Source organism: Mesoplodon densirostris, chromosome X (assembly GCF_025265405.1).
Source record: "Mesoplodon densirostris isolate mMesDen1 chromosome X, mMesDen1 primary haplotype, whole genome shotgun sequence".
NCBI lineage: Eukaryota > Metazoa > Chordata > Mammalia > Artiodactyla > Ziphiidae > Mesoplodon > Mesoplodon densirostris.
In genome coordinates this window covers 125,408,071-125,429,283 of record NC_082681.1, presented here as the reverse complement: position 1 = coordinate 125,429,283, position 21,213 = coordinate 125,408,071, and the positions used below count along the sequence as shown (strand labels likewise).

Below are 21,213 nucleotides of genomic sequence, written 5' to 3'. Positions count from 1 at the left end.
GTCCCTCGACAGATGAATGGATAAAGATGTGGTACATACATACAATGGAATATTACTCAGCCATTAAAAAGAATGAAATAATGCCATTTGCAGCAACATGGATGGACCTAGAGATCATCATACTGAGTGAAGTAAATCAGACCGAGAAAGACAAATATCATATGATACCACTTACACGTGGAATCTAAAATATGACACAAATGAACCTGTCTATGAAACAGAAACAGAATCATGGACATAGTTAACAGACTGGTGGTTGCCAAGGGGGAGGAGGTTGGGGTTAGCAGATGTAAGCTTTTATATATACGGAATGGATAAACACCAAGGTCCTACAACATAGCACAGGGACCTATATTCAATATCCTATGGTTAAACCATAATGGAAAATAATATAAAAAAAGAATATATATATATATATATATATGTATATATACGTATGTATAACTGAATCACTTTGCTGTACAGCAGTAATTAACATATTGTAAATCAACTATACTTCAATAAAAAATTTTTTTTAATTAAAAAATAAAAAATGTAGGGCCAGGAGTAAGAGAATAATGGTATGCTCATACACTGGAATATGTCATAACTACTTAAAAGGTGTTTATGAAGAATTTATAATAACATGGGAAGTTCTTTTGCTACCCTCTTAAATGAAAAACTAAGGACACAAAATTGTTTATTCTGTACAACTAAAATATTTAACTATACACAGACAAAAGGCAACACCCTTTATCTTAACAGTGATTAGTGATGGCATTAGGAATGATTCCTATCCATTTATTTTTCTTTAGAGGCACACCTGGGGCATGGCAGATCCTTTGCATTAGTAAAATGCAGAGGTCTTTAAAGCATAGGCTTTCAGCCAGGGACTCTTAACTGGGAACCATGGATAGAATTCAGGTAAACTTGGCTGGGGGAAAAAAACAAACAGACACACATACACACACACACACACACACACACACACACACACACACACACACACACACACACACACACACACACACACACACACACACACACACACACACACACACATTTTTATTTTCACTAACCTCTAACTGGAAATTTTTTTCTTCTGAATTTTTTTGTAGTAAAACAAACATAACGTGAAATTTACCATTTTAACCATCTGTAAGTATACAGACTAGTGGCATTAAGTACATTCACACTGGTGCGCAGCAAGTCACCACCACCCAGCTCCAAAGTAAAATGTAACACTGCCTTTAATTACAGATGTAGTCAAAGAACCACAGTAATTTACCAGGACCTGTGACTTTGCCACCAACAGAAATCAAAGCTCTTTTCATATCACATCACAGCTGTTGCAGGTATACCAAACTATTGTTCATGCCCCTCACAGATTTGAAATTAGGTAGTTATGAGAACTGCCACCAGATCTCCTTACTGAATATCACTAGAGTTGTTATTTAAGTTACTAGATTACAAATTTGTTCTGTAATATTTTGCTAACCATATTTCAACACAAAGGTTTTCCTTTGTATGTAATCCGATGCCTAAGCCCCACCCCACACAGACCCCAGGGCCTTTTCCAGCCCTGTTGGGTCCTGAGCACTGGCCCCGCCCACCACCCAAAACTTGCCCTTGCTTAGGCCCCGCCCTCCACAGCTAAGGCCTTCCCCCCACCCTGCCTTTTTTTTTTTTCTTTTCCTACCTTCTCTTTTTTACTATTGTGGTACCGATTTACCTTCCAGCTGTTGATTCATCTATATTTTTATTTTTACATTCTTTCTAACATATCTGTTAGCTTCCTAGTCTAATTTTATTTTTTACTTTGTCATTGTTCTTTTTTTGCTGCCCCATGCAGCTTGCAGGATCTTGACTCACAAGCCCGGGGTCAGGTGGAAGCTCCTGTGGTGGGAGCTCCAAGTCCAAACCACTGGACTAACAGAGAACCTCAGACCCCAGGGAATATTCATCAGAGTGAGGCCTCACAGAGTTCCTCATCTCAGCACCAAGACCCAGCTCTACCCAACAGCCTACAAACTCCAGCATGGAAAGCATCAGGCCAAACAATCAGTAAAACAGGAACACAACCCCACTCATTAAAAAAAAAAGAGAGAGGCAGCAAAAAAATATGTCACAGATGAAGGAGCAAGGTAAAAACCTGCAAGACCAAATAAATGAAGAGGAAATAGGCAATCTACCTGAAAAAGAATTCAGAGTTACGATAATAAAGATGATCCAGAATCTCGGAAACAGAATGGAAGCACGGACTGAGAAAACACAAGAAATGTTTAACAAACGTCTACAAGAACTAAAAAACAAACAAACAAAGATGCACAACACAACAACCAAAATGAAAAATACACTAGAAGGAATCAATAACAGAATAACAGAGGCAAAAGAACAAATAAGTGAGCTGGAAGACAAAATGGTGGAAGTAACTGCTGAGGAGCAGAATAAAGAAAAAAAATGAAAAGAATTGAAGACAATCTCAGAGACCTCTGGGACAACATTAAACACACCAACATTCGAATTATAGGGGTCCCAGAAGAAGAGAAACAGAAAGGGACTAGGAAATTTTTGAAGAGATTATAGTTGCAAACTTCCCTAACATGTTAGGGGAAGGAAATACTCAATCAAGTCCAGGAAGTGCAGAGAATCCCATACAGAAAAAATTCAAGGAGAAACACACCAAGACACATATTAATCAAACTATCAAAAATTAAATACAAAGAAAAAATATTAAAAGCAGCAAGGGAAGAGCAACAAATAACATACAAGGGAATCCCCATAAGGTTAACAGCTGATCTTTCAGCAGAAACTGTGCAAGCCAGAAGGGGGAGGCAGGACATATTTAAAGTGATGAAAGGGAAAAACCTACAACCAAGATCACTCTACCTGGCAAGGATCTTTCAGATTCGATGGAGAAGTCAAAAGCTTTTCAGACAAACAAAAGCTAAGAGAATTCAGCACCACCAAACCAGCTTTACAACAAATGCTAAAGAAACTTCTCTAAGCAGGAAACACAAGAGAAGAAAAAGACCCACAAAAACAAACCAAAAACAATTAAGAAAATGGTAACAGGAACATACATATCGATAATAACCTTGAATGTAAATGGATTAAATGCCCCAACAAAAAGACACAGACTGGCTCAATGGATACAAAAACAAGACCCATATATACACTGTCTACAAGAGACCCACTTCAGACCTAGGGACACACACAGACTGAAAGCAAAGGGATGGAAAAAGATATTCCATGCAAATGGAAATCAAAAGAAAGCTGTAGTAGCAATACTTGTATCAGATAAAATAGACTTTAAAATAAAGACTGTTACAAGAGACAAAGAAGGACACTACATAATGATCAAGGGATCAATCCAAGAAGAAGAAATAACAATTATAAATGTTTATGCAACCAACATAGGAGCACCTCAATACATAAGGCAAATGCTAAGAACCATGAAAGGAGAAACTGACAGTAACAAAATAATAGTAGGGGACTTTAACATCCCACTTACGCCAATGGACAGATAATCCAAACAGAAAATAAATAAGGAAACACAAGCTTTAAATGACACAAAAAAACAGACAGATCTAATTGAAAATTATAAAACATTCCACCAAAAGTGGCAGAATACACTTTCTTCTCAAGTGCACATGGAACATTCTCCAGGATAGATCACATCTTGGGTCACAAAGCAAGCCTCGGAAAATTTAAGAAAATTGAAATCATATCAAGCATCTTTTCTGACCACAATCCTCTGAGACTGGAAATCAATTACAGGAAAAAAACTGTAAAAAACACAAATACAAGGAGGCTAAACAATACGTTGCTAAATAACCAAAAGATCACTGAAGAAATCAAAGGGGAAATCAAAAAATACCTGGAGACAAATGACAATGAAAACACGATGATCCATAACCTATGGGATGCAGCAAAAGCAGTTCTAAGAGGGAAGTTTATAGCTATACAAGCCTACCTCAAGAAACAAGAAAAATCTTAAATAAACAATCTAACGTTTCACCTAAAGGAACTAGAGAAGAAGAATAAACAAAACCCAAAGTTAGTACAAGGAAAGAAATCATAAAGATCAAAACAGAAATAAATGAAATAGAAACAAAGAAAACAATAGCAAAGATCAATAAACCTAAAAGCTGGTTCTTTGAGAAGATAAACAAAATTGATAAACCATTAGCCAGACTCATCAAGAAAAAGAGGGAGAGGACTCAAATCAATAACATTAGAAATGAAAAAGGAGAAGTTACAACGGACACCGCAGAAATACAGAGCATCCTAAGAGACTACTACAAGCAACTCTATGCCAATAAAATGGACAACCTGGAAGAAATGGACAAATTCTTAGAAAGGTATAACCTTCCAAGACTGAACCAGGAAGGAATAGAAAATATGAACAGACCAATCACAAGTAATGAAATTGAAACTGTGATTAAAAATCTTCCAACAAACCAAAGTCCAGGACCAGATGGCTTCACAGGTGAATTCTCTCAAACATTTAGAGAAAAGCTAACACCCATCCTTCTCAAACTCTTCCAAAAAATTGCAGAGGAAGGAACCCTCCCAAACTCATTCTATGAGGCCACCATCACCCTGATACCAAAACCAGACAAAGATACTACAAAAAAAGAAAATTACAGACCAATATCACTCATGAATATAGATGCAAAAATCCTCAACAAAATCCTAGCAAACAGATTCCAACAACACATTAAAAGGATCATACACCATGATCAAGTGGGATTTATCCCAGGGATGCAAGGATTCTTCAATGTATGCAAATCAATCAATGTGATACACCATATTAAAAAATTGAAGAATAAAAACCATATCATCTCAATAGATGCAGAAAAAGCTTTTGACAAAATTCAACACCCATTTATGATAAAAACTCTCCAGAAAGTGGGCATAGAGGGAACCCTCTTCAACATAATAAAGGCCATATACAACAAACCCACAGCAAACATTCTCAATGGTGAAAAACTGAAAATATTTCCTCTAAGATCAGGAACAAGACAAGGATGTCCACTCTTGCCACTATTATTCAACACAATTTTGGAAGTCCTAGCCACAGCAATCAGAGAAGAAAAATAAATAAATAAAACAATTTGGAAAAGGAGTAAAACTGTCACTGTTTGCAGATGATATGATACTATACATACAGAATCCTAAAGATGCCACCAGAAAACTACTAGAGCTAATCAATGAATTTGGTAAAGTTGCAGGATACAAAATTAATGCACAGAAATCTCTTGCATTCCTATACACTAATGATGAAAAACCTGAAAGAGAAATTAAGGAAACACTCCCATTTACCACTGCCACAAAAAGAATAAAATACCTAGGAATAAACCTCCCTAGGGAGACAAAAGACCTATATGCAGAAAACTATAAGACACTGATGAATGAAATTAAAGATGATATAAACAGATGAAGAGACAGACCATGTTCCCAGACTGGAAGAATCAATACTGTATGTTGACTACAGTAAAATGACTACACTACCCAAAGCAATCTACAGATTCAATGCAATCCCTATCAAATTACCAATGGCATTTTTTACAGAACTAGAACAAAAAATCTTAAAATTTGTATGGAGACACAAAAGACCCCGAATAGCCAAAGCAGTCTTGAGGGAAAAAAACAGAGCTGGAGGAATCAGACTCCCTGACTTCAGACTATACTACAAAGCTACAGTAATCAAGACAATATGGTACTGGCACAACAACAGAAATATAGATCAATGGCAGGATAGAAAGCCCAGAGACAAACCCACACACCTATGGTCAACTAATCTACGACAAAAGAGGCAAGGATATACAATGGAGAAAAGACAGTCTCTTCAATAAGTGGTGCTGGGAAAACTGGACAGCTACATGTAAAAGAATGAAATTAGAATGCTCCCTAACACCATACACAAAAATAAACTCAAAATGGATTAGAGACCTAAATGTAAGACTGGACACTATAAAACTCTTAGAGGAAAACATAGGAAGAACACTCTTTCACATAAATCACGGCAAGATGGCAAGATCCTTTTTGATCCACCTCCTAGAGTAACAGAAATAAAAACAAACAAATGGGATGTAATTAAACTTAAAAGCTTTTGCACAGCAAAGGAAACCATGAACAAGACAAAAAGACAAGCCTCGGGCTTCCCTGGTGGCGCAGTGGTTGAGAGTCCGCCTGCCTATGCAGGGGACACGGGTTCGTGCCCCGGTCCGGGAGGATCCCACATGCCGCGGAGCGGCTAGGCCCGTGAGCCATGGCCGCTGAGCCTGCGCGTCCGGAGCCTGTGCTCCACAGCGGGAGAGGCCACAGCAGTGAGAGGCCCGCGTACCGCAAGGAAAAAAAAAAAAAAAAAAAAGACAAGCCTCAAAATGGGAGAAAATATTTGCAAATGAAACAACAAAGGATTAATCTCCAAAATATACAAACAGCTCATGGAGCTCAATATCAAAAAAAACAAAGCCAGTTAAAAAATGGGCGGAAGACCTAAATAGACATTTCACCAAGGAAGACTTAGAGATGGCCAAGAGGCACATGAAAAGATGCTCATCATCACTAATTATTAGAGAAATGCAAATCAAAACTACAATGGGGTATCACCTCATGAAGGTCAGAATGGCCATTATCAAAAAAGCTAGAAACAATAAATGCTGGAAAGGCTGTGGAGAAAAGGGAACACTCCCACACTGTTGGTGGGAATGTAAATTGATACAACCACTATGGAAAACAGTATGGAGGTTCCTTAAAAAACTAAAAATAGAACTACCATACGACCCAGCAATCCCACTACTGGGCATATACCCTGAGAAAACCATAATTCAAAAAGAGTCATGTACCACCATGTTCATTGCAGGTCTATTTACAATAGCCAGGACATGGAACCAACCTAAATGTCCATCGACAGATGAATGGATAAAGAAGATGTGGCACATATATAAAATGGAATATTACTCAACCATAAAAAGAAATGAAACTGAGTTATTTGTAGTGAGGTGGATGGACCTAGAGTGTGTCATACAGAGTGAAGTAAATCAGAAAAACAAATACCGTATGCTAACACATATATATGGAATCTAAGAAAAAAATGGTACTGATGAACCTAGTTGCAGGGCAGGAATAAAGAGGTAGACATAGACAATGGACTTGATGACATGGGGTGGGAAGGCGAAGCTGGGGTGTAGTGAGAGTAGCATCGACATATATACACTACCGAATATAAAATAGTTGGCTGGTGGGAAGCAGCAGCGTAGCACAGGGAGATCAGCTCAGTGCTTTGTGATGACCTAGAGGGGTGGGATAGGGAGGGTGGGAGGGAGGCTCAAGAGGGAGGGGATATGTGTATGCATATGGCTGATTCACTTTGTTGTGCAACAGAAACTAACACAGTGTTGTGAAGCAATTATACTCCAATAAAGATGTATTAAAAAATAAATAAAAGTAAAAAACATTTTTTCTGAGAAGGAATGGATAAAACACTATTCTGAGAATGAACTGATGGTTTTCAGCAGACCTCCAAAGGGGTTCACAAGACCAGAAAAATTGAGAACTCCTCAGCAGATGTGTTTCTGACAGATGGAGTAATTGAAGTATTAGCTACCCTCAACATACAACAATGGGTCTACTGAGGGGTATTCGAATTCCCCTGCTGGCGATGTGGCCGAGTATAAAATGACACCACGCCCATCTGCATCTTCCCAGCATCCACTGTGCATTTAGCCCTTAGAATAATCCTGTTTGCGTGTGTCCCTTCGAAAAACAATGTTTGACAGACCTCAAGAGACATTCTCAGATGAATAGGAACCTAATAGTGGGAAGAGTATGAGAATATCAGAGCAGAATTTAAGAAGAGGAACAAACCAGCCTCACTTTTCAAAAAGAATCCATTTCCCTAATATACTTCTTCCTTTATTCAAAAATATTTTTTGGAAGATGAGTTCAGCATCACTAATTAGGGAAATGCAAATCAAAACCACACTGAGATATCACCTCACATGTATTAGGAAGGCTATTATCAAAAAGACAAGAAATGACAGTGTTGGTGAGTGTGTGGAGAAAAGGGAACCGTCGTGCACTGTTGGTGGGAATGTAAATTGGTGCAGCCACTATAGAAAACAGTATGGAAGTTCCCCCCAAAATTAAAAGTATAACTACCATACGATCCAGCAATTCCACTTCTGGGTATTTATCCAAAGAAAATGAAAACACTAACTTGAAAAGCTGTATGCACCCCCATGTTCATTGCAGCATCATTTACAATAATCAAGACATAGAAACAACCTAGGTGTCCACGGACAGATGAATGGATAAAGAAAATGTGGTGTAAATATACAACGGAATGTTATTCAACTACAAAAAAGAATGAAATCTTGCTGTTTGCAACAACATGGATGGACCTTGAGGGCATTCTGCTGAGTGAAATAAGTCAGAGAGGGAAACACAAATACTGTATGATCTCACTTATATGTGGAAACTAAAAACAAACAAGCTCATAGATACAGAGAACAGATTGGTGGTTGCCAGACGTGGGGGTGGGGTGAGCAAAATGGATGAAGGGGGTCAAAAGGTACAAACTTTAAGTTACAAAATAAATGAGTCATGAGAATGGAATGTACAGCATGGTGACTATAGTTAATACTGTACTGCATATTTGAAAGTTGCTAAGAGAGTAGATCTTAAAAGTTCTCATCACAAGAAAAATAATTATGTATGATGACAGAAGTTAATTAAACTTGTGATCATTTTGCAGTATATACAAATACTGAATCATTGTGTTGTACACCTGAAACTAATGCTATATGTCGATTATACCTCAATAAAAAGAAATCTGTTTTTGGAATCTGGTGCTGGGCACTGTATTCCTTGGACTATAACCACCATTTGATGACCTTTCTACACGTATAAGATTTTCTTTTCCGCCAAGTCCCATGTCTCCCATAATTTTCAGATAAAACTGCTCTCTAATGTGGAAAGATGTCTGCCTCACCTACAATCACCTTCTCTGAGGGAAGCCCCCACTTACCTCCCACCAAGAGGTCCATGAAGTTGGGTCTCAGGGGTCTCTCTAAGAATTCAGAGCCCTGGCAATGGCTGATTGGTCCAGGGTAGAGACCTGACCCAAGCCGAGCCAGTCGGATTCTCTCTTTTGGGAATTTGGGATGGGGCCCCAGTGTCTCTCCTTGGTGCTTTGACCTGTGGGCATGTAAACCCGGGGGTATCAGGTGGGTGTGTCTGGTGATGTGTACACAGAGGCTGACAGATAAACCCAGGATGGGACATGGGTGTGCAGAGAGGGGCACAGATGTTTCAGCTCAGGACCACTGGATCCATATTACAGAAACACCCTTGGGACTGGGGCTGCTCCGGGGAGGACCCCAATTGCTAAGTTTAGAGTTGGTTCCTAAGGCACCCCACAGGGCTGCTCGTGATTGTCTCATGCCCTCTCTTCCCAAGTTTATCCTCAGGATCCCACCAGTCCTTTCTGCAAAAAAGCAGGAAACAGCCACCCAACCAGCCAGCGTACCTCAGGTCTGCCGATGCTTCTGCGGACCCGCGCTCCAACCCCTTCCGACTGCTCGTGGCTGAGCAGTGAGGGGTAACCTTTTTGGACCACGCCATGCCCAAGGCTAAAAAGAGTGTTCTGAGGCTGAGCTGTAGACGACGGAGGGCAAGAGGAGGAACAACAAAACACAGAAATCATCAAGGAGGGACCACTCAAGGACTATAAAATATAGGATACGAAATTCACACCTGCCCCAAGTATTAACAGCTACAATTTTTAAATTGCTTACTCTGCACAAGACCTGGGCTAGGTGCTTTAAAACAACCATAATGATGGTGAACGCGTGGGAGTACTAACTAGGTTCCCAGCACCCTACTAATGATTTACAATGTTTATGGGGTGTAGTCCTACGACCACCTTTGACGAGGGTTAGTGATAACAGCTCCGTTGGGCATTTACTAAGGACCTCTAATGCGCATTTTATCTGCTTTACATGATTGAAATCCCTCGACCTCCCCCCTACCCGGCGCTGCCCCATGACGGAGGTGCCACCTTGAGCTGAGAGAGATCTGTGTGGCGACACAGGGAACACGGAGAAAAACCAAGAGGTCTGGGACTCTCACCTGAACATGCCAAAGACCCTGACATTGAAAGGGATCTTTGAGGGTCATCAAATTCAAAGACCCATCTATCCCTGAAGCTCAGGGTCAACTTAAGTAGCAAGAAATCTTGGAGCTTTCATGTGAAGGAGAGCACAGGAAACCCATGGAGGAGGTACCCTTGCCAGTGCTCTCGGTATTTCGGCACCCAACCACAGCCCCAATCCAAAAGTGCTTCCTCTTTGTGGGTCGAAAGCCTACTCAAGGGGCAGATCACAAAACAAGTATAATCAATCCCCTTTCCACTTCAAATGCTTGCATACAATACCCGCAATTCCTAACGCTCTTCTTCAAACTACGTATACTCCTTTCCTTCAAAGATTCCCACTCAAACCAAGAGAGATGCTTCAGCAAGAAGCATACTCTGGAGCCACACAGCCTGGGTCTGCATCCCAAGTTCACCAACGTACCAGCTGTGTGACCTGAGGCCAATTGCTAAGCCTCTCTGTTCCTCAGTTTTTCCACCTGCGAAATAGGAGTAATAAGACTGCCTACCGCAAAGGAGTGTAGTCAGCGCTCTAAGAACGTGAGCTGCTGCTACTCAGAGCACTGTGCGGGGCAAAGCCCTCCAGGCAGTCAAGCAAGGCTCACCCTAAATGTGCCCTCCCCGAGGCAGGCAATCAATAAATATTTATTGGGTGCTGGGCTGTGGGGCACCTAAAATGAGCTCAATCTTCCACGCCGTACAGAACTGTCATCATCTACCTACAAGCATCTTTAAAGTATTGATCTTTTACGCCCCGCCCCCTCAATTTGGACTATTTCTGGGTCTTTCCAGACTCCTACAATTAAATTCTATGCACGTGAACCACTGATGAGGTACTTACCAGATCGCAGTGGTCTGCAGAAAGAAAAGTTGTCTGCCACTTGCACCCAATTGCAGAGGACTATTTAAGCATCTCTGGCCGTCTCCCTAGGAGATTCCCCTGGGAGTCTGAGACGGGCCGGAGAAGGCGGGGTCCTGCTAACTGATAGCCGGCACCCGCCCGGCCCCGCGGGCGCTCTGTAGTCCCGCCCGGTGAGGGCGGCTGCTGCAGCCCGTGCGGCGGGAGAGGCGTGGGGAAGGTGGGCTCTGAGGGCGCCGCGCAGCTGCCGCACCGTGACTCACCACTTCGCGGCCGGCGGCCACAGGGAGGCGGCAGGCGGGAGGCGGGAGGCGGGAAGCGGGAGTGTGTGGGTCTCTGGGGCCCAGGGCCGGGGAGGCGTGGGGAAGGTGGGCTCAGAGGGCGCCGCGCAGCTGCCGCACCGTGACTCACCACTTCGCGGCCGGCGGCCACAGGGAGGGGGCCACAGGGAGGCGGGGAGGCGGGAGGCGGGAGTGTGTGGGTCTCTGGGGCCCAGGGCCGGGGAGGCGTGGAGAAGGTGGGCTCAGAGGGCGCCGCGCAGCTGCCTCACCGTGACTCAGCACTTCTCTGCCGGCGGCCGCAGGGAGGCGGCGGGCGGGAGGCGGGAAGCGGGAGCGTGTGGGTCTCTGGGGTCCTGGGCGGGGGCGATACTCCTTGATTGACAGTCCGCCGCCGCGCGGATCCCCTCGCTCCGCCCCCCGCCGCTCCCCCGCCCACGCCTGACCTCAACGCCCCTCCCGCCCCCGCCTGACCTCGACGTCTCTCCCGCCCCTGCCTGACCTCGACGCCCCTCCCGCCCCCTAGAGCTGCGCGCTGGGCCCTGGGAGCGGGGGTTGGACCTGGCAGGTGTTCTGTTAAGGGCGAAAGTCCCAAATGGACCTTCTAGGACACCTGTCTCTACCTGGAGTCCGCTGGTCACGCAATCCGAGGAGCTCGGCGGCATGGGTTTCAATCCTGCCTCCACCACTTCTAGCTGTGTGACCCTGGGCAGGTGGCTCAGCCTCTCTGTGCCTCCGGTTCCTCCACTGTAAAATGGACATGGTGATAATACAACCTGATGGGGTTGTGATGAGAATGAAATAAGCTGGGCAGGTGCTAAGCATTACACAACTGTTGGCTACATAAATAAGTTGCTTGCTGCTCTCTCCTTGCAAGGGGGTGAGGGAATTGGAGAGTGCCCAGGGGAGTGCGGAGTTGCAGAAGCCTCCGCGGGTTTCTGTTCTGTAAACACCAGAAAGCTCACTGCCTGGTTTTGAAAAAGGAAAGAAAGTGCTGGATAGTAAATGTTTTCGATTTTGCACGTGTTCTCTGTGGCTACCAAGCCAGTTGGCCTTTGTAGCAACAAAACAGCCAGAGACAACAGGTAAATGGGCATGGCTGTGTTTCAATAAAACTTTAATTATGGCTACTGACATTTGAATTTCATGTAATTTTCATTTGTCATGAAGTGTTATTCTCCTTTCGGTTCTTTAGTTCAAGTACTTACAAGTGTAAAAACCACTGTTAGCTCTCAGGCTCTAAAAAAACGAGGTAGTGGGCCAGACTTGGCTGCAGGCCTACTTTGCAGACCCCTGCTTTAAGACAACAGTCCATAGAGGACGAAGGACTTTCCCCCTGATGCCTTATATGTCAGTGGGGCTCAAGTCCCCCCTTCCCACTTTACTCCGATGAGTGAAAGCTAAATGAGAGGGGCCCCCGGGGCCCCCTGGTGGTGCAGTGGTTAAGAATCCGCCCGCCAATGCAGGGGACACGGGTTCGAGCCCTGGTCCAGGAAAATCCCACATGCCGCGGAGCAACTAAGCCCGTGCACCACAACTGCTGAGCCTGCGCTCTAGGGCCCGCGAGCCACAACTACTGAAGCCCACGCACCTAGAGCCTGAGCTCCGCAACAAGGGAAGCCACCGCAATGAGAAGCCTGTGCACCACAATGAAGAGTAGCCCCCGCTCGCCGCAACTAGAGAAAGCCCACGCGCAGCAATAAAGACCCAATGCAGCCAAAAATAAATAGTTTTTAAAAAGCTAATGAGATAATAATACACGTGAACATTAAAAGTGCCATGAAATAATATTGTTGCTCATCATCATTCTACTTAACGTCTGCAGCTGTCTCCAAAGAAAATAGAAGCATGGGCTCTCTGTCTGGCACTTGGCAGACCTTGGTAAATACTTCTGCCTTCCCTACCAAAAAGTTCAATGTTTAGCCAATTGCCTGAGCCTGAAACTCAAGCTATTACTCTTCCACCTTGAAATCTTGTAGATTCTGCTCCTATTTCTCTTAAGTAGCAGTATATCCAGTGCTTTCCATTTTGACTGCCACCATCCATCTTCTCTGATAGCCAAGCCATTCTCCACGTCGCAGGGAAATGGAATAACTGCCTAAAACCTTCATTGCCCTCAAGAGAAAGTCCTGTGATGTCTTTAACCCAGCCTCACCCTCAGCATGCTGACACTTGCTCAAGGATGGACACACACACACACACAGCAGCAGCCCCTCTTTCCATTATGCTCAACTTTTTTAGGTTCTCAAATGTGCATTCACTCTCGTCAGCTTGCTGTGCCTCTGCCTGGAAATTTCTTTCTCCTTGATCTGGCCTATCGCCATTCATCTTTCAGCTCTCAGTTTCCACATCACTCCCTCTAGGAAGTGTTGCCTGTCTGTCTGGGTGAGAAGTTTGACTTGGCAGTCATCATGACTGCACAATGTTGACCAGAGTCATCGTTTCTCCCCCTTTGGAAGATTCTATTTTCCTAAGATGGCTCCAACAGTATCTCCCATATACACTTGTCTTCTTCTTCAATGTGACCTTGACACTCCCCCCATCACAAGTGGAGTTTACTTCTCTTCCTCTTAAGTCTAGGCAGGGCCTTTGGCTGCTCTGACCAATGGAATATGGTGGAAGGGGCAGTGTGCCACTTCTGGGCGTGGCTCTGAAATGGCCTGCCAGCTTCTGCTTCCTGCCTTTGGGAAGCCAGCTGCCATGTAGGAAGAGTGAGGACTCTGAGACCAGCTTTCTGGGAGAAGCCCACGCCATGTGGAGGAGAGGTCCTGGAGGAAGAAATGCCATGTGAGGAAGGAGACAGAGGCCAAGGACACTGTGGCGCCAGACATATAGACAAACAAGCCATCTGGAAAGTGGCTCCTCCAGGCCCAGCTGCCCCAGCTGATGCCACGTGGCTAAGACATAAACACCCAACTGTGTGCTTCCCAACTTCCAGACCCACAGACTTGTGAGCAGATAAACATGGTTGTCTCAAGCCACTCAGTTTCCAGGTCATTTGTTTCATGATAACTGGAAAATATGCTTTTATGCAAGATAACAGATGAGGTGGATTTTCAAAGCTCTCTGGGCTAAAAAAAAAAAAACTCTTACAAATATTTACTCTTTCACTTTGAGAAGATAAACAAAATTGATAAACCATTAGCCAGACTCATCAAGAAAAAAAGGGAGAAGACTCAAATCAATAGAATTAGAAATGAAAAAGGAGAAGTAACAACTGACACTGCAGAAATACAAAGGATCGTGAGAGATTACTGCAAGCAACTCTATGCCAATAAAATGGACAACCTGGAAGAAATGGACAAATTCTTAAAAATGCACAACCTGCCAAGACTGAATCAGGAAGAAATAGAAAATATGAACAGACCAATAACAAGCACTGAAATCGAAACTGTGATTAAAAATCTTCCAACAAACAAAAGCCCAGGACCAGATGGCTTCACAGGCGAATTCTATCAAACATTTAGAGAAGAGCTAACACCTATCCTTCTGAAACTCTTCCAAAATATAGCAGAGGGAGGAACACTCCCAAACTCATTCTACGAGGCCACCATCACCTTGATACCAAAACCAGGCAAGGATGTCACAAAGAAAGAAAACTACAGGCCAATATCACTGATGAACATAGATGCAAAAATCATGAACAAAATACTAGCAAACAGAATCCAACAACACATTAAAAGGATGTTTAAAAGGAACTGTGCTAAAATCTCTAAATATATTATTAATCCTCTAAGCCTATTCAGTGTATTTAACACACAGCCAGTTATGCATGAATCTCCTATGAATGGCTGATTTTGTTTTATTAAAGGGAAAAGTCATTTTTTGATTAAGAAGCAGTTCCTTTTTTTTAATGAAAATTCTTTTGGTTCTGCTATACAGAAATAAATCACCAAAGCTTTCTCAGTAACGGCGGCAAATATTTTGTACTTGTGCACTTCTAAAATAAAAGTTGAAGTCATTTTTTTTTATTTTGTTTTTTTGCGGTACGCGGGCCTCTCACTGTTGTGGCCTCTCTCGTTGCAGAGCACAGTCTCCGGACACGCAGGCTCAGCGGCCATGGCTCACGGGCCCAGCCGCTCCACGGCATGTGGGATCTTCCCGGACCGGGGCACGAACCCACGTCCCCTGCATCGGCAGGCAGACTCTCAACCACTGCGCCACAAGGGAAGCCCTGAATTTTTTAAAGTAAGAGAAAAATAGACATCACTCGAAGCCAGAAGAAACACGGACACATTCTCCCTCCCTCTCCCTCCCTCTCCTTCTCTCTCTCTCCCTCTCCTTCTCTCTCTCTCTCTCTCCCACACACACACACAATGGATCCTATCAGGTTCTTTCTTGTTCTAAAAATGTAACCACTACTGCTCCCAACTGAACAAGCTTGTTTACATTGTGAAGCCAAATCACCCCATGCTGCAGCCCTACACAAACTTGTTGCGTGCTAAAAGCTCACGCAGAGAAGCTCAGAGAAAATTCCTATGGGTCTCCCTGGGTAGAGGTGACAACGCAGACTATAATTCGAGCAAATTAAATCACATAATGGAAACAGTAGGTTGCCAAAACAAGTTAGAATTGGACTGAAGACATGGAAAATACAAAGCCCAAGAAAAGTTCTGGAGAAGTGGCAGAGGAAGTGAATGAATAGAATACCTACATAAATCTGGGAAATTTTGACTCAGAGGAAACCACTCCTCCCAGCCGCCCTTGAGTGTTTCAAGCCCCAAGAAGGGATGAGAATCCCCGGAGATCGTGCCGAGGTGTTTTCAGCGTCCTGCCACATCCTCCTCTCCTCCCCCCAACTGACTTTTTATTCTAGAATTGATCTTCAGCCATGCTACCATGTCTAAACAGCAGAGTAAATACAAATCGCCAAGTGGGAAAGGTAGTGAATTAGCAGAGTGTAGAACTAATTTATTTGGCCAAGTTGTTTTGCCACTGTCACTCCGCTTCACCATCAATTTCTCGAATGACTGCCTACTTGATTCCTAGAGGATGGAGACCTATGTGGAATCCATCAGTGACTTGTTTGCTATCCGGGTGTAATTTCTCCTCTTTTGAATTGTTCTGAAGGACTCTGTCGTTCCCCAAATTCCAGTTTCAAATAGAAGTATTTATTTTTCAGACGCTCTACTGTAATTAAATCTTTACTTGTAGTCCTTCCTCCACTGGACATGAGCCTCCTGAAGATGTGCGCTGCCACTGTTCTGTTTACTGCTGTTCTCTAGACCTAACAGAATGTTTGGTAGATGGTAGGTTCTCAATAAGACTGAATGAATGAATAGAAATGATGCTCACCCTGTGTCCACTCAAAAGAATACCTCTTTGAAAGTCAGTGGCTTCACCATCCTCTGCCCACCCAAGATTTCATCACAACACAGACGTTTACAAATAAGTTAAAGTAGCCAACAATTTATAAGCTAATATAGTGTGTCAATGCATGCCAAAAGGATGATTAATTTTCTCAGCCATCCATAGCTGAGCCTAAAATAAGTCATTAGACTTATTACAGATTACACACAGTCAGCGTGCACTGGAGAAGATGGTAGAATGAATAAAGCCATGAGATTGTGACTCACAGACAAAGAAAACAAACTTATGGTTACCCTAGGGGAAAGGGGGGAGGGATAAATTAGGAGTTTGGGATGAACAGATACACACGACTATATATAAAATAGATAAACAACAAGGACCTACTGTAGAGCACAGGGAACTATATTCAATATCCTGTAATAAACCATAATGGGAAAGAACTGGAAAAAGTATATATATATGTATGTATAACTGAATCACTTTGTTGTACACCTGAAACTAACACATTGTAAATCAAGTATACTTCAATAAAAAAATTTTTAATAAAAAATAAAATTTAAAAGTTGTGATGTCATAAATCATTAGAGTGATCATCATAAATCAGTCAAGGGATAATCACCTTCTTTCCCTGCACGCTCGGTGCACAGTACGTGAGCCAGAGCCATCTCTCTTCCATTTCTGGATTCCTTAAGTTAAGCTGTGGAAATGTGCTCCTTTCCCATCATTTGATCGTCCTTCCCTCTCATATCCTCTCTGACCTCCCTGCGTCCAGTGTTGCGTTGAAGTTTTCATTGCTTATTCTCTGCACACTTTGGCGTTACCTCATGGTTTCCTGACTCGCATGAGAGAAGTCAGCATCACAAGCGGGCTTTTGCCGAGATGTTTTCTCATCCTTTCCAGCGCAGAACTCTCCAAACAAAGACAGGTTATCACATGTACCCGAGAGCTGCCTGGGAAAAGCAGGAGCTGTAGTTATCAAAGTTGGAAGCTTTATGAAATATGCTTTTGTCTCCGTTTTTGTTGCGCTCAATCAGGTCAACAAGTATTGGCTAAGTGTTGAGCGCGGTTTCCTGTGGGATTGTGTAAGACCTTGCAGGACAATAAGTGTTTGGGGGGCACTGAGTAATGCAACCATTTCTGACCCAGCAGCCGGGAAAATGTGAGGCAATTTGCGGCTGCTGGAAGGAGGACAGCTGCGGCTGTGTCCCTACAAGAGCAGAGCGACCTCACCGCCGTGGACCCGGGCAGCAGAGCCAGGCAAAATGGTGCGTGGAAGGGCAGGTGGCTCTACAGTGTCATGTCCTACAGGAAAATAGGTTCTGATCTGGGTGTTGTAGAGCCTGAAGTTCACAGACTTGGGGGGAGGGGGCTGCTTTAAGAAAAATACTGCAAAATTATGAAGGTGAAATTGCTGGGGCTCCTCTGGGGGCTTTGGATGGGACCATGTCATTCGGGGGCCTGCTATAGAAGAGTCGCTGGAAATTCCCTCCTAGCTCAAGATCTCGTTCAGGGAACCTGTCAGGTTGTGTGTCCATCACCATCAGCTTGATCTAGCTTTGTGTCTATTCCTCTGCTGATTCTCTCCATACTATTCTTAAGCCATTGCCCTTCAAGGACTTTTATTTCCCCTTTATTTACTTTTTAAATTGAAGTGTAGTCGGTTTAGAGTGTTGTGTTAGTTTCAGGTGTACAGTAAAGTGATTCAGTCATACATATCTATATACACATATTTATAAAAATCTATCTTTTTTCAGATTATTTTCCATTATAGGTCCTTCTGTGACTTTTCATATTGGCTTTGTAATTGCTCCCAAAAAGACAAAAAAAATGTTAGTCATGCCTTCTTTCATTTATCTGTGCTTTATGGTGGGGTTTTTTTTGCTACGAATATTTATTCTTAGCTTCCTGAAGTCTCCCTAAGTCAGGGGCCTGCGGGTATTCTAGATGGAGGTAGAAAGATGGGAGGGAGGTGAACCACACAGTTGCAGCCACATACATAGAATTTTGAAAGTTCTCGCAGACCGTGATGGTTTCATTGGATTTAAAAAGTAGTACAACTGTAATGTGGTCTAGGTCATTGCTTTTCAAACTCTCATGTGCACATAAGTCACCTGGGTATCTCACTAAAATGCAGATCCTGCTGCACTAGGGCTGGGGTGAGATCTGAGAGTATGAATTTCAAACAAGCTCCCAGGGTATGCTGATACCGCCTGTCCATGGGCCACACTTGGAGTAACATCCACGTACTTATTTGTTAGAAATCGGTGGCACAAATACACAGTCAAACTGATTTTAAGGTAACCAGTCCCAGGATTGAAAGGCTGTTAACAGAGCCACGGAGCAGGTACTTGTTGACTGGAGAAGGCGTGAGGAGTCTTCCCCTCCCAATATCTCCTATCCCCAGGGGGCTGGGGGAAGGAGGGTGAGGACTAAACTTTTATGTTGAGGTCATCTCGTTGTCTCCAGTTTTTAAACTTTGCTATGGTCTTTTTAAAAACTTTGCCTACAGAGTGATGGGGGGAAGGGGTACAGGTTTCTGGAACATCTACTAGGGTGCTAGGCCATAGCACAGAGACAGGGAAGGGATGTGAACCCACCAAAGCTTGGCGCTTTTGTCCACACCAACCTGTATCCTTAGCAGTGTTACATGTTAAACTAATTCAGCATGATGTATTAGGACGTGAATTGATCACTTTTTGCTTTTCTTCTAAGGAAGGTGCCCAGAGGGGAGCGCTGGGCAGAGGGGAGGAAGCAGAAGGAACGAGGGTGCTGAAAAGAAGGAAAGGGCTTAGCAAAGCTCTGTGAGGCACTGAAGATGAGTTTCACACCAAAAGCAAATTTTAGCTCTAACGGGAAAGGCATTGGTATTCTCTGTGCAAAAATGGCTTCCTAAAGTGTGTGCTTTCCACAAATTCATTTTGGAGCAACCAAGGTATGGTGTTTCAAAATGCTGGATTCAAGTGTCAATGTTAAAGGATTTCTATCCGTATCATGCCGAGATCAACTGTAACTTTCTCTCGCCTGCAAAATGTCCTATGAAACGGGGATTTGTCAGGTTCTGTGCAGCTGGTATTTGTCTTTGGCCAGCATCTTAAGAGTTATATTTTTGAACCACTTTACCTGATTCTGAGTTAAGCCTTCTATTCCTGTTTATCTTACCATCATATTTTGTTCCGTTATTTAGCAGGAAGATAAGCAGGCCTGGCCTTGGGCAAGTATCTGAAGGTCAAGTTTGCCACAGGTCCACCATTTTGGCTTTCGGAGCCCCCCATCCCAGTCCGCACTTGGAGCGTCTTCCCTTTCCTTCCCGCCCTCCCCGCTCCACTGCCCTCCCACCACATGTATTATTTTAATATCTTGACACCTATCAAAATCTTAGGTAAATGATATGTAAAGTAAGGGAGGATAACCAAATCAAATAAAGGGATAAGGAATTGCTACCCTCATCTCTCAATTCTAAAAAATAAAGCTTTAGGGCTTCCCTGGTGGCGCAGTGGTTGAGAGTCCGCCTGCCGATGCAGGGGACACGGGTTCGTGCCCCGGTCCGGGAGGATCCCACATGCCGCGGAGCGGCTAGGCCCGTGAGCCATGGCCGCTGAGCCTGCGCGTCCGGAGCCTGTGCTCCGCAATGGGAGAGGTCACAACAGTGAGAGGCCCGCGTACCGCAAAAAATAAAAATAAAAATAAAATAAAATAAAGCTTTAAAGGCACCATCCTGAGCCAGCCAGGGAATATACATTTTAATTGAGGGAGCTATCCAGTGGCCCCAATTAACTATACATACCTTTCTCCCTTCCTTTCCTGACTCCTGCGCCCCTTCTGCACCACTTAGAATTTATTCCAACTTCTGAGGTTGTATGTTCTTACCTACTTTCAAAACGTGGGCTAGGATTTTGCTGTTTAACACTGCCTTAGAGGTTCCTGCTGAAAGGTTATTTATAGGTCACGTCTTTCTGATATTTCCAATAAAAGCTCCCTTGCGTGTATCTGGTAAGGCTCAAATTTATGCCTAGTTCTACCAGACCACAGGCTTTAGCAAGGCTATCATACATTTAGCTGAACACATAGATCTCTTTTAGTGTATTTACTGCCATGATGGTGTGGGCAAGTGTCCCAGGCAGGACACCAGTAATCTGGCTCCCTGGGCTGTGTCTCTCTAGTCACAGTGTCGCGATTCTGGCTAAGTCACCTAGGCTGCCAGGGCTCAGTGTTGCATCTATAAAATGACTTCTAAGGTTCCTACCACCTTTGGTACCCTGTGGCTGCCTTGCTACATTTAGGTTAGAGCCTCCTCTGACTAGGAGCGTTACACAGCTGGCATATCCTTCTCTAACATCTGCGTTGTGGTCAAGAATATGGGCTGGGCACAGACATAGGAAACAAACTGATGGTTACCAAAGGGGAAAGGGCAGGGAGGGATACACTAGGAGTTTGGGATTAACATATACACACTACTCTATATAAAATAGATAAACAACGAGGACCTACTGTATAGCACAGGGAACTCTACTCAATATTCTGTAATAACCTATATGGGAAAAGAATCTGAAAAAGAATATATACATATATATATATCTGAATCACTGTGCTCTACATCTGAAACTAACACAATATTGTAAATC

The 21,213-nt window shown here is 43.4% G+C and overlaps 1 protein-coding gene across 1 annotated transcript in view; it reads right to left on the bottom strand.

Moving 5' to 3' along the window:
• The window catches only part of PIR (pirin), a 101,510-nt gene extending 91,895 nt beyond the window's left edge, over positions 1-9,615 (bottom strand). Inside the window, 2 exon segments of the mRNA XM_060087006.1 lie at positions 9,521-9,591; positions 9,594-9,615. Coding sequence (XP_059942989.1) covers positions 9,521-9,591; positions 9,594-9,615 — 93 coding nt within the window.
• Positions 9,616-21,213: the final 11,598 nt, after the last annotated feature.